The 23,924-nt window shown below is 50.2% G+C and overlaps 3 protein-coding genes and 5 non-coding genes across 9 annotated transcripts; 4 read left to right on the top strand and 4 right to left on the bottom strand.

The window, feature by feature from the left end:
* Positions 1 to 11: 11 nt before the first annotated feature.
* Positions 12 to 3,546, bottom strand: LOC131211459 (uncharacterized). The gene has a single exon (XM_058204926.1). The coding sequence runs from the start codon at positions 3,299 to 3,301 to the stop codon at positions 1,538 to 1,540; it is 1,764 nt and encodes a 587-aa protein (XP_058060909.1). The 5' UTR covers positions 3,302 to 3,546; the 3' UTR covers positions 12 to 1,537.
* Positions 3,547 to 6,738: 3,192 nt separating this feature from the next.
* LOC131211457 (rootletin) lies at positions 6,739 to 22,151 on the top strand. Of its 2 annotated transcripts, none has more exons than XM_058204924.1 (11): positions 6,739 to 7,332; positions 13,342 to 14,090; positions 14,175 to 14,340; positions 14,752 to 14,961; positions 15,030 to 15,749; positions 15,820 to 15,971; positions 16,907 to 17,588; positions 17,761 to 18,631; positions 18,693 to 18,878; positions 19,013 to 21,506; positions 21,583 to 22,151. In XM_058204924.1, exons 1-11 carry the CDS (start codon positions 6,754 to 6,756, stop codon positions 21,662 to 21,664), a joined length of 6,891 nt encoding a protein of 2,296 aa, XP_058060907.1. In that variant the 5' UTR covers positions 6,739 to 6,753; the 3' UTR covers positions 21,665 to 22,151. The 2 variants fall into 2 exon arrangements, with proteins under 2 accessions (XP_058060907.1, XP_058060908.1); XM_058204925.1 differs by lacking the exon at positions 6,739 to 7,332 and adding an exon at positions 13,226 to 13,249.
* On the top strand, positions 12,623 to 12,729 carry LOC131212991 (U6 spliceosomal RNA). Its single transcript, XR_009156941.1, has one exon. It is a non-coding gene; the product is annotated as a U6 spliceosomal RNA (small nuclear RNA).
* On the bottom strand, positions 16,111 to 16,183 carry Trnar-ucg (transfer RNA arginine (anticodon UCG)). Its single transcript has one exon. It is a non-coding gene; the product is annotated as a tRNA-Arg (tRNA).
* On the bottom strand, positions 16,662 to 16,733 carry Trnah-gug (transfer RNA histidin (anticodon GUG)). Its single transcript has one exon. It is a non-coding gene; the product is annotated as a tRNA-His (tRNA).
* On the bottom strand, positions 17,622 to 17,693 carry Trnag-ucc (transfer RNA glycine (anticodon UCC)). The gene has a single exon. It is a non-coding gene; the product is annotated as a tRNA-Gly (tRNA).
* Positions 22,152 to 22,472: 321 nt separating the features above from the next.
* Positions 22,473 to 22,544, top strand: Trnah-gug (transfer RNA histidin (anticodon GUG)). Its single transcript has one exon. It is a non-coding gene; the product is annotated as a tRNA-His (tRNA).
* Positions 22,545 to 23,008: 464 nt separating this feature from the next.
* On the top strand, positions 23,009 to 23,752 carry LOC131210759 (ADP-ribosylation factor-like protein 6-interacting protein 4). Its single transcript, XM_058204052.1, has one exon. It carries the CDS (start codon positions 23,042 to 23,044, stop codon positions 23,711 to 23,713), a length of 672 nt encoding a protein of 223 aa, XP_058060035.1. The 5' UTR covers positions 23,009 to 23,041; the 3' UTR covers positions 23,714 to 23,752.
* Positions 23,753 to 23,924: the final 172 nt, after the last annotated feature.

Raw genomic sequence — 23,924 nt, 5'->3', positions numbered from 1 at the left:
GTGCTTAAATTATGCAATTTTATTCATTATGCAATTTTATGTTGTGTGTAAATGTATTCATTTGTATTTGTACCATCCTTTTTTTCACTAGATACTGCGTTCAAACGCTGGTCGTTGTATATAGGCAAAACTATGAACTAAAAGAATGATGTATAAAGCATAACAAGTCTGTACAGTTCATTCCTGCTCTGTGCAGTTGGCACTTCGCTATTGTGCGTTCGGTACGAATCATCCGAAATCATCGCACAGTGCCCAGTTCCTCGACTTGTTGGAATGTTGTTTGCGCGCTCTCCTTCGCCGTACGACACAGCATAAGCTGTGCCATTATGCTGTGCTCGTTCGTTGACCCTCCGGGGCTGAATGTTGAGATTATTGCCTCGTGATGGACAGTGTATGACAGCTGGCAACACGCAAAGATTTCTTTCCAACGATCCAACCTATGAATTCGCAGGGCGGGAACTTCCATTAAAAGAACGTAAACACACACATTGAAACACATAGATTTGCTGTCGCCACTCGGCGCTATCGCCCGTAGATTAATATTTTCCTTTACCTCAATGCTATATGTACACGTAAGCCCCTGATTACTGCTTGATTGACTCATTTGGACTCGCCCTACCATACGCCAGGGCCAAACTTACAACCGATAACCGCGAGCAGAGGCGATCACTCCGTTTGGCTCTACATTTGATCGGGTAGAAAAGAACAAATAATGCAAAGGGCGACCTATTCCTACCGTGAGTCCACTTTAATGCTAGGTTATTGTGTTTGAAACAACTTCGCCGTATTTCGCGAATTCCAGCCAGCTTTCGATGCTCCCACATTGCGCAGCAATGGGGCCTCAAACTGTCTCCTGGTGTCTGTCTGTTTTGTCGACACTTTTCGTTCACATCGCACACTCTTCGCTTAAATCTATTTGCTGCTGCTGACCCATTTGGTCATGCGGCCCAAATACCTTCCGCACGTGCGCAACGTCTCAATCTTGATCTTCATTTTCACACCCGCCCAAACATCCCGCCGCAGCATAAGTCCTTGCAGCCGCCGTGGCCGTGCACGATTATCTCCTTTGCTTCACCTTCCGGGGGCTCTTTCGACGTCCCGTACCGTCCCGTAGCAGATTGTGATCAAAGTCTAGTAATTCTCTCTCCATGGGTGTGTTTTCGTTTAACTTGTTTTCATCACTGTTGCTGATTTTCATCACCGCCGAGCATCGTCGTGGCTCGACGGAGAGTTCCGGTTCGCTTGGCGGTGGTGCCCCCGCCCCGATTGTTTATTTTCACATGATCACCACAATCCAACGTGGTTGAGTTTTGCCTCCACGGCCACTGGGGCTAGGCCACTGGTAACAAGTACCGCGGGGGACACGTGCTTTCCAGCGTGATCCCTCATCCGTCTGTCACGCCGCCGATCCGTGGTCCACATATTTCGAAGCTTCATTTTCGCCAGCCCACTTCCGTGGGTCTCCATCGATCCTCACTCACGCCCACAATCTCACGCACACACACAGACACACGAGCGCGAACGTGGCGAGCATAGCTCATTGCACCGGTGCCGCCATTGCTGGCACGGACGTCCGCGATGCTTGCCGTTTGTGCAGGAACCGTTTGACGGAGTTGAAGGGTAGCTGAAAGTGGTAATAGGCGCAGTACGGCAGGGGGTCCCAGTACACGAAGAGAGCCTCTCGCTGGTCGATCACGGTGCCGATGAGCTGCTGCACCGTGTCGACACTCGGCTGCCGCAGAACGTTCAAGACCGTCTCGTGGATCCAGTAGCGACCGCCCTCCTGCACCAGTGGTCCCGAGTTCTGGCGGCTAAAGTGCGGGCACGGTTTGCAGAGCACGCGCGAGTGGACGCCGGTGTAGCAGATGTAGGGCAGCGACACGCCGACCCGGATACCGAGTGGAAGGATCTGCCCGCTGCACTGGCACTTCACCAGCCGGAAGCTGATGTGGCCATTGATGGGGCGTTGCAGTCGTATGCGGCGGAAGAACTCGTTCAGCCACTGCTCGATCGCGGCATTTTCCTCCGGAACCAGGCTGCGGGTATCACTCTGGATGGCACACGTCACGTTCGCGATCACCGTCGAGTCCTTCACCGTGGTGCACGTGACGTAGTGCGAACCGAGCACATCCCGGATAACGACCCACTTCTGGCCCTCGCTCACTTCGTACCCGAGCTTGAGGTCGCGCCGGTTGGCCGGCAGGACGTACTTGCTGCGCTCCAGCAGACCCAGCATTCCGGACGCAATCATCACGTTCCGGAACCCGGACAGCCAGCCACTATCGTACAGTCGGTGCAGTTCCTCTTTCGAGCTAACGACCTGGTGCGGTGGCAGCAAGATCTCGTTCGCGTCACACTTGCGCATAACTTGCAGAATATCGTCCAGGACGTACGTCTCTTGGGCACCCGGTATGAAGCTGGAGCAGCCGCGCAGCTCCAGGTGGGGTTTGGCCAGCGCATCGTAGTGCGCCGGGCTCGTAGCGCACACCGGGATGAAGTGGGTTGGTTGCTCCTTTTCAACGATCTCACACAGGGCCGCGATGTACTCGTTGGCCGTTTCCGGTGTCGGCCGCTGGATGGTGTAAAACTTGCTCACGGCCGTCGAGAAGCGGGCCAGGGCGAACAGGCCCTCAAACTCGAACACCACGACCCGGGCACCGGATTTGTAGAAATTGCGGGCCAGGTGCAGCGTCTGGATCGTGCTGCCACAGCTGAGCAGAATGGTGCGTTTCTTGCGGTTTCGCTCGTGCGCCGGGGTGTGCAGCGAGACGAGTACCCACTTCATGCCGGCCAGTGGCAGCGTGATCAGCTTCCAGAACATCCACAGGCAGGCCGACAGCCAGAAAGCTGGGGCCGCCATCAGGAAGGGCTTCCAGGCCAGGTGCATGCAGAAGCCGAGGATGCGCTGGGCGATGGTAATGAGCAGCAGCGGCCACCACAGCACCAGCCGCACCAGAATACGCCCGTTGGACGTGCGTCCGGCCGCCGCCGCGGGCGGACCGGGCCGGCTGGGGACGGTTGGCGAAACCGGATCGATGGCCCGGTCCTCGGGGATGAGCGTGAACGTGCTCGAGTAGTTCCGCCGCAGTGTCGTCGGCGGGGAGGACGACAGCGGAGAGCTCGGCATCGGGGGCGAGTTGTGTCTCGAACCGTACGGTGTCCACCGTGGACTCGACGGAGCCGTGCGGGAGAACATTTTCGCCAAACTGTCCGCGCTGTTGTTGTTTGATAAGTACACGTTTCCCGTGCTGTCACTACGGCTCCACGCGCCGAATATTTTGTCCTTGTTCGCGGACGGCATGGTCGCACCGAGCGCACTGGAGTAAACTTAGTTCACCGGTAGCCGGTAGCTATCTTCTTCGAAATGATCACTTCAAACGCACATTGCGGAACAGGAACAGCTCTAGCGATGGCCCGATTCGTCCTGCGTCCGTTTCCACAAAGTTCTTCGGGCAACGTTCGAACCTACACTGAGTGGGCACCAGGAATCGGCAAGTCTATTTAAAAACGCTCCCTTCTCGTCCGGATGATAGGCGAGAGACTCTGGCCGAACTGGCTGGGCGAGCACGGAACCACATCCCAACGCCCGATCCTCAACGACTGCTCGCTGCTCGCCGTCTACTTCACGTCCTACGCGATGGCGTTATCACCAAAGTGGTCCGCCGGAGCTCCTGTAGAGTGGTAGAGCCCCGCCCGCAGCAGCCGGGGCGGTCCCACAGGTACCACCGACCTATCACCGGCTACGTGTGTATGAGTAAACAGCTCCTGCAGCATCCGCCGCCGCCGCCGCCGCCGCCGTCGGGAGCAAATCCCAGAAGTTATTGATTTGTTTTTGGCCGGCGTGCTGGCCGGTGACATAATAGACAGTTTCGATCACGCCCCGCGATCGTGGTCGTTGCCACCACCGGATTGACCCTTGGACGGATCGGGGCCGGGACCGATTCGGTCCGGTCCGCCGGCCCAGAAGATAGTTTACTAGTGCCCGATTTAGACTTGTTTTGAGCACCGCCCGGCACGCTGGCTCTGCACGGATTGCGTTGTCCTTGGCAGTGACCGTAAAGCCTCTCGAATAGATGGGCGATGGATAGGCCCGGGAGCCAGGTCCCGTGGGTCACCAGCAACATACAACCGCGCGAGCGGGACATACATGCCCCCGCTGCTTCTCGGTGCGCCCGGTGTTTACATACCAGAGGTGAATAATCAATTCCGTGCGCTTATCGTGAGAGAGCAGGTCTAAAGTTTACAAAAAATAAAGATTACCCTCTTTGTCCACCATCCATCCGTCCATCCATCTCGTTTCTCGATGCTGCCGTTGGCCGTGTTCGCCGTTGGCGAGTCGAAAAATAAATCGAAAAAAGGTGCTGCGATTTATGAAAACATTTCACAGTTTCGACGGAATGAGGTTGGCCTGTTGCAAGACCCTTACCAGTCCCCGATCCCCCCCGTTATCGTCCCGGGCCGGAAGGAAGGAATGGACGGTTCCAAAACGGCGCCGCTTCTGGCCAGATTTTCATGTTCTGAGAAGCCCCGTGTGCAGTTGCAATGGCCGTTATCTGCGTCATTGGACACCGAATTGCTCAATCGAGCCCACGCGAAGAACCGCTCCATCCCGATGAACCGAAGTCGGTGATTGTTTACTGACGGCCCACCAACATATATCGGGCAGCATTACGATCCGCTTCGGGCCACCAGTCATTGGCATTAACCGTTCTTACGGGATACGGGGCTTTGGAGAAACGTCCCCAGTGTGTCTCAAGGCTCGGCCTCGAAGGTTATCATCATGTTCATGTGTGGCTGATGTTCGAGCTGACAAGCGACCCCTCGACGTGCGGTACTGCGTAGGACAGACGATTGATAGCAGGAGCCGAATCCGGTGCGGGTTACAAACGGCGTTCTCTTCGTAGCGCCGTAAACTGACGTAGCTAATGCCAGGATTCCGCGTGGCCATGCCCCTCGGCAAACGGAATCGCATGAAGGAGTTCCCGCCAGTTCCGGTGGGGCCAGTCTGGTTTGTGGTTGAAAAACTTTGCATGTGCATGACAGAGCGCCTGTACCATCAACATCGTTTCGGGACGTGGGTTATTTGCGCGCGGATTGAGCGCGTTTGTTTGCTTTTTATGTTCTTATTGCGTGCGTGGTAACGGCTCCAACGGAACCCCTCAATTGCCAGTGCCACCCCTCCTGCCGAGGTGTATTCGGTTCGGTTTCCATTTCCGGTTCGATCCTTTTCTATTACTTTCGTATAAAGGTTCTAGCCGGCACGGGACCGCATTCGAAAGCATTTGCCACACAATTTTTAGCATTTCTCGTCTACAATTACGTTCTAATGTACCTTTTGGTAGTTAGCACAGCCCCAAGAAAGTTCCTAAATCCAACTTTTCAACGGTGCGGAAGCCAACGATATTTTTTTCGTGGAAATTAGTGAGAAAAGCATAGGAATTTGACATCCAAAACTAACCTCTATAAGGCGTTTGAACCTTTTGCAGCCGTCACAGAAAGTAAGCTAAGCACTATTTTTGGATCGTTTAGATTCAATTGGTTCTGGTTGGTTCTTAGCTCACTCAGTAACTTATACGCTTAGACGCAATTTTTCCAAAGTCTACTACCACAACTGGCAGTGGAACAGTTCTTGACTAAGCTTCACTGTACTGTCCATCTACATCGCAGCAACATCGTTCCGACTTGACGAGACGAGTGACTCTAAGAGTCGTTGAACTTTCAACCGGACCGTTTGTTATGCTGCGGGACTTATTTCGCAGCCAAAATGGTTGTTTGTGGCATAAAGTCCCCGGTTGGCCGCGACGTCGCTCTTGTCTATATTGTCTATATTTGGATTATCAGTGGATTACGAAGAAAAACAAAAATGGAAGTAAAACTGATGGTACAGTAGTAGTACCAGATACCAGGCGAGAAACGGAAACCAACTTCCGAAGGCACGGCCGTTGTTTTTCGCCGCTCTGCGCACGGTTGGTTTGTTGATGCTCGAGGCTCGAAGGGGATGTTTAAACGAAATGGACCTACACCCGTATGGAGCTGATAAGACGTCACAGCAGCAGCAGCAGCATTGACCATATGTATCAGGACATATGTGACGCGCCGTCGCGTACGCGGCGAAATGGTGTGAAGTCGTCCTCCAGGCACCACCATCGGAGGTATCGGAGTGGCGGCAAGCGTGCAGAGCGAATGTGTTATCTGCTGATTCATCATCATCACCTTGGAGTTCCCGCGCTTCCGGCGTAGGCGATGGCACTGGTGACCCAATTCATAGCTTCATTCCAATGCATCAGTCGTAGGTGGACTTTCGAACCTTCAGGCCCGCGGATTCATAGCGCGTTCGCATATCCTTTCCCGCAGGGGCCTATATCCAGTGGATTCGTGAGAGCTCTCTTTCGCGTCCGATGGCTGTGTTCTTCGCCGCTGCAACATTTGGGTCGGTCTGGCCTGTACACAGTGACGGTTGAAAGTTTTCAAATTACTTTCAAAGCACGTCGTGTGAACTTTTTTAACCGTTCCTTCGGCCCCTTTGGGGCGGCGTCTGTCGTGTGCATAGCCAGCGCTCAGCGTTCCACTGTCCGCTGCAACCGATCCGCAATGCAACACGAAGAAGGAACAGCGCCGGAATCTTCACGTGGGGAACGGGCCGCCCAGCGGGCCCCCGGACCTGCGAGGTTGTCAACAGCGCGCCAAACATCGGCGGTGGCCGGAAGCCGCTGCCTGGAACTGCTCGGGCAGGCCGTGGCACTGGAACGGCGCATGTCAGGAAGTGGCGCTGTGAAGGTGTCGTTTGTCGAAATCGGCGATCTGTGCTTCGCTACCAAGGTGAACGATAAACAAATTATCTTCTGCAACAACCACCACCAACAACCGGGCCACAGTAACGAGGGGCCCGTTAGAAAAGGGGCCGATGTATCTTCGCACGGTTCAGTTCCTCGTCAGTTGTCATCCGGAGCGGACCGAAAGCGAGCGCAGGCAGAGCAGCGTATTGTGGCCGCGGTTGGTGTCGATAATAGTGAGCTGTTGGACTGTTTGTTTCTCACGGCCGATGGTCGCGGCTGGCTGAGACTGCCCAACGACAACCGGAAGCTTCCGCCGGTTGCAGCGGCCACGCTGAACCCGAACGCAGCATCTCGCTTCCTTCGGCCAGCGGCCACTGCGACGACCGACCGCGACGAAAAGGCCACGGTTAGACTCATCTTCGAACGTTCTCCGGCGACGCGAACCGTCACTGCCGCTGGTGGCGTGCAGCATTTCGAGCAGTTCTGTGTCAAGTGCCGAGTTTATCTGCTGGAGCATTTCCAAAAGTTTCGCAACAACGTCAGCGTGATGTCGCGCGTAAGTTATTGATTGGTTTTTTTCCGGGGGTCGATCGGTGGATTCGTCCGGAGCGCTTCTAGTGGTAAACGTCCTCCAGGTTACGTCACACATCACGCTTGCCACTGGGACACACTTTTGGATGCCAGATGGCCGTGATCTTGCTTGGACGAGAGTGACTGTGGCGAGAACGAAGCGACCACCAAATGGGGACCACCACTCCAAACGACTATCTAACATGAACCGAACCGACCTGTCACCGCAGCGAGGCACGGAACCACCACCAAGCCGATTTCGTCGGCGTATCGATTATCAAGTCGAACTGCAAGTCGAATTTATGTTGTGCTGTGTGGTATGATGTCGAAATGGGGCCCGAAACACTCCGTTTTATCCTGTAAGACATCCCACGGACTCGCCGGCAACTACCCGAATAGACGTTTCATGCGGGTTGACAAATGTTACCGGGCGTCTCCACGCAGCAAGTGCAAGTAGCGTGATCGTAGTAACCTTTTTTTATTTTCCCAACATTGACGTCGGGACCCGCGGGACAGGGGACCAGTTTCGGGATGGGCCCACCGTTCCACGCAGGTGATTTATTTTGTTTTAGCGTGGGCTACCGCAGCAATTGGGTGCTCTAGACCCCCAGACCCCCCATTCTAGACAGGGACTATGGCGGGAGTGACCGGGAAGTTTGTCGCTGGTTACCGCGCGCGCTTATTGATGGCAGCAATCCAATGTCAGCGTACACAGCCACATGTGCTTAGTAGCCGATGTGTGTCAATGCAGGATCCTGTTCGGTCTGCCAAATCAGCTCTCGATTGCATGACTGCAAAATTCTACTGATAGGTGACCGTGCTCCTCCGACCATTGGCAAACACAGCGTCCGGAGAACATGCACCGATCCCTTATCTCCTGGCTGTTCCTGGTGCTCGGTGTGCACTACACTACACGAACCGAACCCGAAACACGCTCGACGTTCTGAACGTTCGGTTTGAAGGCATCGATCGAGTGTCGGATCACTGAAAAAATTTGAACGCTTACAGCAGCTATCAGTACACGCCATGCCTATGTGCGGTGTTCCGGTTCGAGAGCTGTCGCGGATGCGGCGAAACCTCTTACCAGCTTTCGCATGCGCCAGGAGCCCCATGACCGCGACACGGCCATGTTCGTGTAGGGTGGCGCTTAACGATGCTGCCGATGGGCGCACACACCAACGCCACCGGCACGTGATCACCATGCGGGCGACGATGATGACACGATGCTCATGATGATAGAGAGTGAAGCTGGCGATGAGAACGGCACTGTTGGCGGCACTGTTCACACGGTGCGAAGTGCGCGCGATTCCTGTTTCTTCCGGCTTTGGAGGCAAGATTTTCTCCGATCGAGCCAAGCCCATCGTGAGCGGGTGGCGCGCGCATCCTGGTGGAGTTTCTTGTTGCTACGCAGATGCGAAAGCTGATGAAATCGCGGTCCGCGCGCTCCTTCTTCTCAATGCCACCGGACCACCGTGGCAGTTTGGAACGCGGCCGGCCCAAGGCTTGGTCCACTCTTTTGAGCTCCACTTGACCGGCTGCACGTAGCGAAACGTATACACTTTGGACTCATCGTGGCTGGAACGGTTTTTTTTGTTGTTTTACTTTGTTTTGCTCCTTTCCAGATAAGCCTATAATAGAGTACGAGCTAGTCGTTTTCCAAGGTAAAATTGCATCACTTACAGATTGGCCCGAACGGCCGTTCATGGAGCAGCGATTCCGGCAAAGATCGCCTGTAAAACGGGCACCCGTAATTATCCGAGAGATCCGTAATTATAATTCTAGTTAGGGACAATCGTTCCGGAAATGGTTCTTACATCGGTACCATCTTGAATGGAATCCTAAAATTAAAACAAAAACAATTAAACAAAATTAATTAATTAATTAAAAATAACCGAAAAACCCTACAGAAATAATATTGAAGGATATTTTGTTTGATTGAAATTAACATTCAAACTAGCGCTATTAGGTTTAAAAACTCAATGTTGCGCTCACTGTTACTCTGGCCAATAAGTCATTAAGCCATTCATTGTACTCAGACTCTCAGTACTAAGAATACTAAGTTTTGCAAACTACGTGTAATTCTAAATACTCCTACAACCACCTAATTAATCAAAAATAGTAAAATGATTGCCGTGGAAATTCAGCGAATCTAATGTTGCATCACCTTTTGGAACCGTTGCTTAGAGAAGATGGGCCAGCATTGGCTGTATGCTAGGAAATTCCAAAACAATACAAATTCCAACGCAGCAACCATGGACTACCCAGCGCAAAGTTCAAAGTCCGTAGCTCGATGCTGAAACATGCTGAACTAACTTTTACCCCCGCTAGGGTTAATGATTCGTGCGGTTGCCAGTCGTACTGCCGGATAGGCGGGAGATGATTTGATGATCGTTTGCGCCGCGAACCAACTGCCGAGCACAACGCAGTAGAACCGGTTAAATGTGGTTTCTTCGATTTGCTGATAACTGTGTGGCCACTGCCTCTGTTGCTACACTTTCCTCGTTTTCGCCATTCCAATACCGTCCGCGCACTGAGTCGGCAGCGAACCATCCCATGAGACATCAAAGCAAAACTCCATTCCACACCGCCACAGCCGTAGGCGCCACCCAATCTGGTCCTTTGCAAAAACCCAGCAATGGTGCGAGGGAAAGAGAAAAAATCGAATCTTTTTTCCGACGTGCTGCTACCTGTTGCTCGTCCCCGGGAGTGCTGTCAGTAAACTGTCAAAAATAATCCTTCCATTGGGTCTAGAATATGCCTGAACGTTTGCCGGCCTTCCTGCCGATGGTCCGTGACTCTAGTTGCGGAGCATTTCCCCCAGGATGGGGAAACAGGATTGTTGAAGACAGGAGCTTGTGCTGCCGCTTGTGCGAGGTAGTTTTGATTGGCGATGATTGCTTTCGCCGAGCTGGCACGCGATGTACTGTGCGCTAATTAAAGAAGACAGCAACGTCAATCGCTGTTTCAACATACCATGGGGCTACATCCGGTTTAACCGCAAATCTGGTTCGTTATGTACCTACCAAAGAGTCCGGAACATGAAGAAGACCCGTCAATAGGGCATGTTCTCGGCATCGTAACGATTACGCGGGTCTTTGGCAACTGTGTGGCTAGGCACATTCATAAAACTTTGCAGACGCATCGCAATCGGTGCCGTTCAGGTATGTGCTCCGTTTTCTAGCGGGGTTTACTGATCTGCTCTGCACCTCGGAGTCCTTTGCAATAGGTAGCCTAAATTCGATAACCTTTGGAATTTATTAATTCCGAAAGGTTGATCTGCGGAAGGTGATAAAAATAATTGTATGAATAATTTTGATCAGTTGTTGTTTAGGAGATTTCAAATATTTATTAGACAAAATGTATTTCAATGCCTGATTCGCAACTTCAACTTTAGCACGCAATATTATGCACTGCCAGGGTGCAGAAAAATGACATCTTTATTATTGGGACCGATCAATCGGTGCAATCAGTGATGATCTATGGTGCAGTCACGTCATTATGGTATTGCTGAAAGAACAATTCTGCTTCCATTATCCAGGCTTGGGACTACTCGATGGCTTACGATGCCACGCTGCGTTGCTTCCTTTCCATTCTATCGATCAAATTTTGTAACCAATTCATCTACCAAACCACAACCACCACACACTCACAGAAACGTACTAACCGGAACAGACGGTCGCGATTGGCCTATATACCGATTTTTGTTTACTACAAATTTCGATCCCGCAAAACTTTTACTACTCTTTCAGTTAATCCAAGCAAAAGGACCGCGAAGCTCCAGTGCTTGGTGGCAAGGCAATAAATCAAAACCGTCCCAGCGTTAGCTGCTGACTGTTGACTGCGGCGGTAGCACGGAAGCATACGGCGGCGGTTCCGTGTCGGTTCCGTCGCTGGAAACCATCAATAGATTCCCAGGACCCGTTGCCCTGAGCTACACATTGGGTTTGCAAATATTTTCTTGAAAATGGCTGGGACAAAATGACTAAACGCGACAGACGCACACAAATGGGACACAAACATCATCCTAGTTCCATTCCTGCGTATGCCTCAGTATCGGGTGTAACCGTAGACATGGAGCCCCAAAAGACCGCCACAGCAGAAACCATGCACGCTCAAGTCGCGCCTGTCATAAATAATCATAAACATTCTAGCGTGCCTTTCAATAAAGCCCGTAAACAAGTGAATAAATAAGTGGAAAATTGTGCGAACCGCGAGCCTACCAGGTTCCGTTGACTCGCGGTCCCCATGCAGCAAAAGCCTCGTGAACGGGAGAGATGGTTTTCGTAAATATCGTCAATCGTGTCACGAAACACGGCTGTGTGTCATAAGGAAGAGGAATTTGTTCAGTGTATTCGATAATAATCTTTCTTTTCTTCCATTTTCAATTCAACCATGACGATATGCCTTCATTGAGCAGCGTTTCCATTTATGTTGTTTCTACTTCCGTATCTTTAAATTGGATTGTTCCCTCGTGCAAACCGCGATTCGATCGTGTTTGGGGGCAGCAAATAAACCCGCGCAGGGGGATGGTTTTAATGTAAGTTTATTTACTACGGTAACGCTTATTTATGCACTTGACGATGAATAATCGTTGTTTGTTTTATTGGGACAAGATGCAGAAACTAGGGGAAAAAATGGCACCATCCCAAACTATAGCAAGTCCCCCTGTGTCTCTCACGCACAGGTAATGATTACCATTAAAATATGATTGCTACATAAAAGCATAACTATTCTCATTTTCCATCACTACGACTCCATCACAGTGTGTAACAAGGAATGATTGAAAGAATGATTCTCAGAGGGAAATTAGATTAACTAATTCTTGAAATGAATGTGATGTCCGCTCGTAGAAAGAATCTCGTACCGTTGTTTACTAAGCCCCCATGATATTTAACTAATGCTATGACCTTAGCTTGGCAACATATCGATACTTTTGTCGGCAAATTAGCGTTCCATTAGTGTCCTGTGATGATTGATGTGCGCTTATTTTCCACAAACATCCAAATAATCAAACGGAGCAAATTGAAGTGACAACCATGGCAATTTCGAGTTTGTTGATTCAAAGGCTTTCCCTTCCCGACCATGCGTCGCTCAATAGAATAAGGTAGCGGAAATAATTGAAATAATTGGCATCTCTTCGCACGGAACGCCCAACCGTCGAGTTGCTACCAAATGCTCGGTAGATGGCGCTGCCGTAAATCAATATCGCTTATGCATCGCTAGAACAGAAACAAGTGGTCGGGATTATATATACGGTGTGCTGTAACTTGTCCCTCGTCCTAGCTTCGGCTGGACATATACTAAAATTGGAACGATACAGAGAAGATTAGCATGGCCCCTGCGCAAGGATGACACGCAAAATCGTGAAGCGTTCCACATTTTTTTCTTAAATTTTATCAATCTCTTCGTTGTAGCTTTTATGCTTATTTTGCTTTGCTTCTGCTTTATGGCTACGTTAAGCTTTATTTGAAGTGGGACAACACTGCCCATTTTGGAGAAGGTAATTTTCTCACGTAACGCCACGTGACTCAATCCAGAGACAGGTGGTCATTCAACCATGTGCAGGAGCCCTCCTCCGTACTTGGCAGGATTTACAGCGTGTGGCATTCGGCACCCCTTGGCCGACGGCGTGTTTCATGACGTCGTAATTATTCACCTGACCACAGGCCACCCAGCCGCATAGGGGAACACCCCATTCGGAAGGGTCCTGGATATCGATTTTCTGCCCAGCGACTGACCGTTCTCTGTGAGCTTTGTTTTGATTAGACTTTTCGTTGTCGCAGTTCCGACCTCAGCTTCGCGGTGGGCGGTCAGTCGAGCGTGGTCAGAGTGTAAGGGATGGTCGTGTTTTTTTCTGTCATCCGGTGGTCTGTTTTAGAATGAAAAAAGTGGTTTCGTTCAAGGTTGTTCCCCCGGCGATCGTTGATCGTTATTTCACTAGATAGACGATACATCTCATCAACTACTTTCACCATCTTGTCTCGCTTTGTTGCAGTTGAGCGGTAAGGATTGTGCTCCGAGTGTAGGACTGCGGCATTTAGAAGGCGGTGGAGGAGGAACCAGTGCCGGTGGTACCGGGTTCGGTAGTTCGAGTGATCGAGCGAAAAAACCATTCTCAAGACCGTTCACCAAAAGCCGCCTTGACACGTCCGCTGTCGGTACCGCTGCAGCAGTTGCCGGACCACCAGTACCAACGGTTCCAAGGATGACGTCCAGCAGCGGCAGTGTCGGGACGGGTCCTAGTGTGGCTGACACCAGTGCTCTGATTCGGCAGAACAACGAACTGCGCCACCGGCTGCAGGAGGAAGCGAACAACTACCGGCGACGGCTGGATACGTACAAACAGGCGCAGAACAATCAGGCGGCCCTCGTCAGTCGTTTGCAAGCGAAGGTGCTGCAGTACAAACAGCGCTGCACGGATCTGGAGCAGTCGCCAGCGGCCGTTTGTTCCGGAAGTGGCGGTGGTGTTGGTCCTGGTGGTCGATATCACAGTGCGGCAAGCAGGGATGCATCACCGTCCTCGCGCCATCATTACGGGCCACCATCTCCAGCACCGGCTAGTGGCGGCGTTGGAGTATGTCCGTCCATGGACGGTGGCGGTCCAATGAGTCTGCCGGCTACGGCCTGCCCTGTGATTGCGCGGGAGCGTGCCCGATCGCGTTCCCGTTCGCAGTCTCCCTGCCGGAAGTACTCGGAAGGTTCGCACGACGAAATTAGACACCAGCTAGACGAGGAACGAAGACGGTAAGACGATACGCACACGCGTGCATTGTTTCTTGTTCTGTTCTGTTCAACAATCCGTACTGTGTGTCATTGTGGCAATCGCAGATGCGAAAAACTTCTGGTCGAGAACTCCTGCCTGCGCCAGCAGTTGGAAGAGTCTCATCGTACCAACGAAGCCCTAACGAACGATCTGCAGAAGCTGACGAATGATTGGGAATGTTTACGCGACGAGCTGTTGAGCAAGGAGGACGAATGGAAGGAAGAGGAGCAGGTAAGTCGGAACCGCGTGGAACACTGTGGCGAAGCAAAGGGGAGTTCTATTTATAGACACACTTCGCGTTTGTCAGAAGCCCAGCTGAGCACAGCAACTGTTTGTGTATGCCAGCGTTGGAAACAAGCAGGCCAGTTTTAAAAATCGCTGACAAAACACGTACGCAAGGGGTTAAAAACGGCGACCAAATCTCACTTTGGCTAGGTTCAAACAACGGGAAGTGATGATTGGCACGCCCAAGCGCTCGGTGCTTGATTCCGGCCAGCCAACCCACCTTGTTACGACTTTATGTGGTCGGTTAGGGTACAATCTGATCCTGGTTACGAACCCGTTTTTCACAGCCCACGGGCGCTCTCAACAACGCCAGGTGTACAATGGGTCCCTCCATTATATGTTCAACTCACCCTTTAGGCATTCAACGATTACTACAATAACGAGCACACGCGGTTGTTGAAGATGTGGCGCGAAGTCGTGCAGGTGCGCCGTATGTACAACGAGATGGCCGCTACGACCAAGGTGGAACTCGGCCGTATGCATCTCGAGCTGTCCGGCACGTGTCGCGAGGCCGCGGGTGCCTGCAGCGGCGTTTCGGTGAATCTGAAGCAATCGTCGAAATTCGAGGTAAACCTTTCTTTGCAGTTTGGCCCGTTAAAAGTGGCACCTCTAATGGTTCTACTAACACATTGTAGGAAGCGCAGCAGATGCACATCGAGCGGGAAAATTTGGATCTCAAATCACAGCTTAGCGAGCTCCGGTTACAGCACGAAGCCGCCAAGCAGGAGCTAGGCCACCGCGACCAGCGCCTTCAACAGATGGCGCAGGAGCTGAAGTTACTAGACGAACGCTACTCGCAGGCCGACAATCAGGCGGCACAAGCGCATCAGATGAATGAAGAGCTGGAGCGGCTGCAGACCGCCCTACGCGATATTGCTCATGCGGTGGTGCAGGATTCAGAAACGAATTCCGCGGCAACGGCAGAGTTGAGCGAAGGACACCAGCATCTGCACCTGTCGCAGCCGGTCAGTTCGGGTGTGGCACCGAGTGCTCCTCGGTCTCCCAAGCGGATCGGGGGCAGCACTGGTTTGCGAACGTCACAAGCGTTCGCCGAAGGCACTATCTCGGCAGTCCAGGCTGCCCTGCATAAGTACCAACTGGCGATACACGATCTGCAGGTGAAGCTGCAGACAAACAACGACGCCTTGAAGGCGACGAAGAAGCAGTTCGAGAACTGCGAGCATACGCGCGGTGTGCTTTCGGCCAAAGTTTCCGAGCTGAGCGAAAAGCTGGACTCGGCCAACCACCAGCTCTCGGAGCTGTACAAAGAGCGGGACAGTCTGCAGAAGACGCTGGATGGGTTGCGGTCCGACAAGCATACGGTGGAGCGCGGCAAAGCGGAACTAAACTCAATCGTAAGCCTTGGTCACCTGTCCGGGAGTTGCATTTTCGTTGGTACACATTATTTGCCCCTCTACATTACAGGTTGATAGTTTGAATACGGACTACGAAAAGTTGCAAAACGTCAACAGCAAAGTGCAGAAAATGTACGATGCGCTGGAGGAAGAGAAGAAAATGATCGAAATGGAACTGCAACGTGTTCACAAAGATAAAGATCTGCAAGAGTTGACCTTAAGGTAAGACCAATGTAACTCTTCAATATTTCACTGTTGTTGGAGATTATGGGCAATTCAGTTCCTAGGTAGCTCATAGTCAAAAACTAAATATCTCCCCATACGGGAGATGGAAAAGAAAAAAAAGATTTTACACTATGGCCGACCGTGACAGGACTCGAACCTGCAATCTTCGGATCCGAAGTCCGACGCCTTCTCCATTAGGCCACACGGTCGTTCGGAAAACCTAGTTCCAAACACGTATTTAAAACTGCTCATTTGAACGCAAAAGACAATACCGATTAAATTTCGCATTTAGCGCAAGTCAAAACTGTTTTCATTACAAAAAGACATTCTCTGCGTTTACTTATTCGATACGCAGCATACTGAGTATTAGGATTTTTCGCTATGGTCTTCCAACAATACCCCAATCATAACACTTCTGTTTTTATCATCTCAAATTATTTTTTCTAAGCAAGAATTAGAAAAATACGTTAAGAGGGATTTAAGCGTTTTAGCGGGTCGGAACATACTAATTGAGAAGTATCGTGATAGTAGGAGAAGTTTTTTTTTATAATAATGCCTGTTGAAATGTGTGCAAAATTGTAAAAAAATCGTACGAAGCTAGCCAGCCAAAAAAAGTATTCGGAACGGATTTGCCTGCCTCTCCGTGACAGTGCTTTTTCTTTGCATTTTTTGCGTAGAACAGAACACTGCCGTGACCAGGATTCGAACCTGGGTTACTACGGCCACAACGTAGGGTCCTAACCACTAGACGATCACGGCTACGAGGCTTCCTTGTTGTGCGTCTGCTTAAAGAATTATATATCACAACTACATTTTTGTTGCTTTTTATCGTAATAAATGTTAAATGTTTGCATACTTATACATAACGTTACGGCTTTGCGTATTTTGCTAACGTTACTTTATATTTTGATTTATGCATCTTCACATTATAGAGCGGAAGAGGAGCGGTGCAGTCGACTACGCGAAGAAACAATTACTTTGCGTGAGGAACTGAATAAACTGTACCTTTCGCGCGACCTGCTCGAGCAGCAACGTATTGAGTCAGACGGTCTTTTGAGTATTCTGGAAAAACAGAAAATAGATTTGGAATTCGATCTGGACCGTGTCACCGGAGAGCGCAACGAGTTACAGACAGTGCTGGAGAAGCGTAATTGCTCGAACGAACATTTAGAGCAGGAAATACGCCAACTGAAAACCACGGTAACTCAGCTGGACGAAGAACGTGGCAAACTAAGAGCACAAGCGGGAGACCAGGGTGCCGATTTGGCGTCGCTTAAAAAAGAGCTCATCAGTGCAGAGCAGGCACGTTTGGATATGGACTCCGAAAAGCTGGCCATCAGCGAGCGTCTAAAGTGTCTTGAAATGGAGAAGGATAAAATCGAACAGGAACTAAGCTGCGTTGCACGAGAACGAAACGACCTCAGCAACCAACTGGCGGCAATTTCTCGTAAAAAGGAAACTATTGGCGAAGAAGTGATGCGCTTGAGACAACGGCTCGAACAGTCCAACGAGATGAACGGTCGATTGAATCGGTCTCTGGAAGAGCTAGTAAAGGAAAGTGAAGAGAAGACGGTGACAATTGAAGGGCACGAAAAAGAGTTGCAGAGATTGCAGGTAAACGACTAGTGAACGGGCAAAAAGTGTCCGTGCGTCGGCCGGGAATCGAACCCGGATCAACTGCTTGGAAGGCAACTATGCTGACCATTACACCACCGACGCGTTCGAGTGATGTCTGTTTAAAATATAATTTAAAACCAACTAACAATGCACTGTGCTTATTTTACAGGAACAATTAGCTTCTCTTCGCAGTGAAAAGGAATCTCTTGAAGCCGTACTCTTCGACACCAACACGTCACTGGAAGAATCTGAAGCCAAAAAAGAAGTTTTAGAACGAGAAAACCAGGATCTTCTGATCAAGCAGGAATCACACAAGGCACTAATTGCTCGCCTCAACAAAGATCTTGAAAATGCGGAGCGTCGCGCTCAAGATATCAAAATACAGCTCACCAACGCGGCGGCCAACCAAGAAGCTGAGTTCCTACAGAAGCTGTCAAACCTGCGAACGTTCAGCGAGGAAAACATCAAAAAACTAAACGAAGAAAAGGAACAAATTCGTCAAACTCTCGAGAAGCGCATGCAACAGGCGCTACAGGGATTGGAAAACGCCAAGGATGTAGAAATTCAGCATCTGCGCGAACAGTTCGAAACGCTGCAGTTGCACCTGGAAGCGTTGAACCAGCAGCATGAAGAAGTAATTCTGCGGGCGGAAAACGATAAACAGCAGGCGTTGTTGATGGCCCACCGTGACAAGCAGGCAGTTATTGAGAAACTGGAATCTACCGCCCGCGAGTTGAAGAACGAACTGGAAAATGGCGACCGTTTGAAGCGAGAGATGGCTGCCAGACAGGACAAGGATCGCACAACGATCGGGTGTCTGAGGGATGAGATTGGCAAGATGCGCACTAAGATGGAAGAAGCGCGTATACGGGCAGAAGAGGAGCTTAATCGTCTCGAGGTTGTTGCAGGAGCACTACGAGAGGAAAAAGATACACTAATAAAAGATGGCGAAGAGTTGAAGGTACAGTTACGCCTTTCGGAGGATCGCTGCGATAGCCTAAACCATCAGCTGCAGGATACGCAGAGAAAATTGAAAGAATGTAAGGTGTTAGACCTTCTACAATTTCCAAATATTTTCTTATTGACTCTTTCTTATTGTAGCCGAAAATCACACCGATGGTACTCGAAAAGAATTGACCGACACGAGGCGCACTCTGGCTGACAGCAACATTGAACGCGACAAGTACGCCGACAGTAACAAAGAACTAAGAGATCATGTGAAGCGTGTCGAAGAACAGCGACGGCAGCAGGCGCGCACTATAGAGGATGCCGTTGCAAAGATTTCGTGTAAGTATACGACCGGAAGGCTGCCTTCAGAGGTGTGGACTCGCAAATTTTGACTGATGTGTTAAATTATGCTGAATGTTGTACGAAAATTAGTCGTAAAATATTAATGTAACTTTGCGATCCACGTTCAACAGCGCTCGAAGAAACTCGTAACGCACTCGAGCAAGATAAGGTACGTCTCCAAACGATACTGAAGGAAACTGACAACAACATGAGCAAGCTGAACCAAGAACTGTCGACGGCTCAAACGGACATACAAAAGTTCCAAACGGACACTAGCCAAAAAGATGCCTGCGAAAAGGAACTGCAGGCACGGCTGACGAACGAGAACGAGGAAAAGGAACGCGTGTTGGCGGAGTTGCATCAGATCAAGAAGCAGATGGCCGATCTTGAGAGCACTCTGTGTGCCACCCGGCAGGAGCTTGGCCGTGCTCGCTGCAAGGCGAATCAAGACGAGCATCGCTTCCATCAGCGAGAGCAAGACCTATGCACTCGCTTGGAAGAAGGACGTGGTCGTGAAAAACGCCTTGAAGATCAGAAGCACAATCTGGAAGTCTGTTTGGCCGACGCCACGCAGCAGATACAGGAGTTGAAAGCACGGCTAGGCGGAGCGGAGGGACGTGTTCGAGCACTGGATGAGCAGTTGGTGCAGCTCGAAGGGCAAAAGAAGGAAGTTGAAAACAAGCTCAGTTCGATCGGTCACACGCTACGCCGGATCGCCGGCATACAGATGGACGGATCGGTGAGCCTACCGTATCGGTTGATGAGTCCTTCGCGGCGCTACAGTCCCGCCCGGGGTAGCCGTTCGGATCGCGATGAATATCCGCCGCACCATCACCATCATCATCATCACCACCATCAACACCACGGACAGCACGACACGCGAAGTTTATCCGGCGAAAATGTGCTGATCGATGTCGATCCGGAGATGGTTCGCAAGGGTATACGTACGCTAATGCAACAAATTGCACACATTGAGCGCGAACGAGACGATTACAAGGCTCAGTTGTGCACTGCTCGTAACCAGCTACAGGAGGCTAGCGATGGCCAGTTGCGGCTGGAAACGAAAATCAACAAACTACAACAGCACAACCGTGCAATTCACGAAGCTAAAACCAACCTAGAGGCACAGTTGGCGCAGAAAGCAACCACACTCCAATCGGTAGAAGAAACGTTGCGACAAAAGTCGGAGGAGTTAACGGCAGTGCGGGAAAAGGCCGCCCAATTGGAACAATCGCTCGGTAGCACGTCCGAGGAAAAGGTGCATCTTGAAGAACGATTGGAAAAATGTCGCCAGACTGGTGCCCGTCTCGAGTCGGACAAGCGTCACTTGCAGGACGAACTGAGCCGCACCGAGGGTCGCGCCTCCAAGCTTGATCTGCAGCGGGTCGCACTTGAGGGAGACATCCAGCGTTTGCAAATGGCCATGCAGGAGAAGGACTGCACTATACGCAATCAGCAGGAGCGCCTCGAGAACCAGCAAAGATCGTTGACACAGCTGGAAGATCGTTGTGTAGCTCTGAAGAGTACTGTCGATCAACTGAAGGAGCGGCTACAGGCGGCTGCTATCACGGAGACGGAACTTCGGGGCGAGATTGCTGGGTTACACCGTCAGCATACCAACCAAGGGCATACGGTGGCGCTCGAACAAGATAAACTGAAGCAGTTGCAGAAAACGCTCACAAAGAGCGACAACGAGCGGCGCGTGCTAGCTGAACGGTTAGAAGCTGCTCAGCATTCCATCAACGAGTTGCGTCGAAATCAGCAAGCCGCGCAGGACAGCACTACACGGCTACAGGAGCAGCTGACCGAATGTGAGGTGCAAAAGTCCACCCTGGAAAGTCAACTGCGGTTGGCTAAGTGGAATCAAGAAACCAGTGAACAACTAGCAGCCACCGGTGGCCTTGGTTCTGGTTCTGGGTCTGGTGCAATTAATACAGTTGGCGGAGATACAGAACTCGCCCGTCAAATGCTTAGTATGCAACGAGAGCGCACCGAGCTGCGTAACAAAGTGGAAGCGCTTAGTGAGAAGATTCGCACTCTGGAGCACGAAAAGCGTACCTCTAACGGCGGCAGCAAATTTGCCAGCCATTCCTTGTTCGACCGGTCAGAGAAAAAGAGCGGAGAGTACGATTCCAACCGACTAGATTCGACCACCAACCTGGAATCGAGTGCGACGGTTCGCTTCAACTGTGGCCTTGACCACGCACAGATCGAGCAAGAAGGCCGCGAATTGCGCATGAAAGTTCGCCGCCTCGAGACAATGCTTGCCGAAAAGGAAGCCGAACTGGCGAGATCTAAGGCCAAGCTACTCGAATCGCCTAGTAAAAGCAGTAGTCTTGGCGGTGCCGGTGATGTTGAACGCTTTCGCAGTGCACAGATTCAAGCGGAACGGTTACTCGATGCTCGCGAACAATCGCACCGACAACAAGTGACTCGGCTTGAGAACCAAGTATCGATGCTACGGGAACAATTGGCACAGGAGGCGAAACGGCGACAACAATACATTCTACGTAGCTCACGTGCAGGACGCGAGATGCAGCAACTCCGACAAACTATCGGAGATTCGTTGCGCAACGTGGCCCAGGATCCGCTCGATTCGGGTTTGTTAGAAAGTGAAGCGCGTCGGTGAGTACACGTGGCCTAAACGACAAAATGGTGCTAATGCGTTAGGTTAACCGTGAAATTCATTTCTCTTCAATAGACTCGATAGTGCCGTCTCGATGAGCCTTCCTCCGGCCACAGGGCGAGACTATGACCGCAGCCTTAGCCCAACCTATCGTTAAGGCAAATGTTTCACACTGCCATTGAATGCTGCCAGGGTGACGACGAATGCTGAACAGGGTCGTACCAGACGATGAATCTCCCATTTTTTGGAAATAGAACTAGATACTGAGTTTGATTCCCACACCTTCACTTGCGCGTTCCAACGATTACCCCTTAGAAATTGGATTCACATTAGCACGTAGTTTGCTGATAGGGGTTTGCGTCTAAGGTCAACGGCCAGTTGCCTCAACCAGCTAATCACTATTCAGAAAGTCATTAGATTAAAAACCATTGTTGTGAACTAAAGTCATTTACTTCTGCAATTGAAATAATTAAGAAAAAATGTTTGATGCGACAGTGTACGAATCTGTCATTTTTGAACTCCACTAAGAATGGTGTACAAACGCATAATATCGGAATAGCAATCACCGCAGCACCATTGCTTATCTTAAATGAAACTAATAGAAAGAGATGTCCCTTGGTCGTATAACAATAACGCCCTTGAGTATGACGAAACCAACCGGTTTATCAATAATTTCAAATAAACATTTGATGATACAATTTAAAGCATTACGGCGTTGTTGATTGACTACAATATGTTTACTGCTATAAGCTGAGAATACGCTAGCGTAAAATCAATTTGTAATGCCAAACTGTTTACACCTCGGCCAAATATACGTTTCGACAGAAGCGCCGCATTAATCTGAAATGCCAAAAATATTACGTTACGCATCATCTGTCCCCGCAGTTACAAATGGTTTTTACGTTTCAAAATGCATAATCTTTTATGTAGTACTTTTAACAAGGTTTTTACACCAATACTCAATAGCCGTGATCGTCTAGTGGTTAGGACCCTACGTTGTGGCCGTAGTAACCCAGGTTCGAATCCTGGTCACGGCAGTGTAACTCAGAAAGAGAAAACACTGTCACGGAAGAGTGTGATTTTTTCTTATAGTTTCTAATAACACAACTTTTTTCTCACATTTTGTTATGTTGTCTCCTACTCTTCTTAAACTTAAAGTAAAATATATTAAAGAACTAGATTTGTGTTAAAACTCGCATTACCTTCATTGAGCAAACTCAGCCTTCATAGTCATGACTTGTTATCAGTAGAAGCGTTAACTTGTTACTAGCTCTCGGTGCCTGCAATTTTATCTCATCCATTTCGTCGCATTTGTTTTTCACCAATATGAAACATCCGCCGATTTGGCATGTTAGAACGAAGTGCAAAAGAAACACGTTTCAAAAAAACACAAAAAAACAAAAAGAAACAGAAAACACGTTTTCTATCGCGTGTTAAAAGTTCAATCGCCTCTTAACGTCTTGTCAACAAACAGCTGTCAAATGCTTTTTGGCATCAATACCAAAACGTAAACAAAGTGCTCTAAGTGAATGCTATGAAAATAAGCAAGAAACACAGGAAATCTAGGCGAGACAGTTCGTCATCTTCGTCCAGCTCCTCCAGCAGCACTAGTAGTTCCAGTAGTAGCTGCAAAAACAATCCTTCTCGTGCTAAAAGGAAGCAGGATGCATCTTCCAGTAGTGGCAGTAGTACCGACTCTGAACGCAAGCGTAGAAAAAAGCAAACGAAGAAAAAGCTTTTGAAACAACAGAAAAAGGACGATAAAGCTCGTAAGAAGGCGCTGAAGAAGGAGAAAAAGGCCAGGCGACTGCAGGAAAAGTTGGAAAGAAAATATGCCAAGCGCAAACTGAAGGAAGAACGAAAGGCAGCAGCACGAAGCACCAAACAATCGAAATCGACTCCGACAAGCAGCCGGACTGTAATCGAGAATGCGAATGTGCCAACGCCACTTGATTGCGGCGTACCACTGGGCTTGATGAATCGAAAGGCTAGGGCTCCGGAAACGAAAGAAGAGTACGAAGCACGACAATCCGTTATTAGACGGGTTGTGGATCCTGCAACTGGGCGCGCTCGGCTGATTAAGGGCGATGGAGAGATCATTGAAGAATTCGCAAGCCGAGAACGCCACCAAGAAATAAATCGACAAGCGACGGCAGCTGACGGAGCTGAGTTTCAGCGGCGCACGGTGGGATTTAATGTTCCGTGAAACATCGCTCATCGCAGCAATATTTCATAGTTGACTGTAAACTAATAAAAACCAAAAAAGCTTTACGTTATCTCGCTCCGGCTCCTTTCGAGTTGACATCGCTTTTGACAGGTGGAAAACACGTAAGAAAACATGTCCATCCTTGGACGCAGCAACACGGAACAACACCACTACATACAACGCACCGCCTTGACAGCGTGCAGAAAGATGC

This window comes from Anopheles bellator, chromosome 2 (genome assembly GCF_943735745.2).
Source record: "Anopheles bellator chromosome 2, idAnoBellAS_SP24_06.2, whole genome shotgun sequence".
In the NCBI taxonomy this organism is placed as follows: Eukaryota; Metazoa; Arthropoda; class Insecta; order Diptera; family Culicidae; genus Anopheles; species Anopheles bellator.
This window is presented reverse-complemented; position numbering and strand designations above follow the sequence as displayed.

What these genes read in the sequence shown, in the direction of transcription:
- LOC131211459 (XM_058204926.1), bottom strand. Translation starts at nt 3,301, where the DNA reads ATGCCGTCCGCGAACAAGGACAAAATATTCGGCGCGTGGAGCCGTAGT.
- LOC131211457 (XM_058204924.1), top strand. Translation starts at nt 6,754, where the DNA reads ATGTCAGGAAGTGGCGCTGTGAAGGTGTCGTTTGTCGAAATCGGCGAT. An exon ending in CTAGACGAGGAACGAAGACG is followed by an intron (nt 14,091 to 14,174) that starts GTAAGACGATAC and finishes TGGCAATCGCAG; the next exon opens with ATGCGAAAAACTTCTGGTCG. An exon ending in CTGCAAGAGTTGACCTTAAG is followed by an intron (nt 15,972 to 16,906) that starts GTAAGACCAATG and finishes TTCACATTATAG; the next exon opens with AGCGGAAGAGGAGCGGTGCA.
- LOC131210759 (XM_058204052.1), top strand. Translation starts at nt 23,042, where the DNA reads ATGAAAATAAGCAAGAAACACAGGAAATCTAGGCGAGACAGTTCGTCA.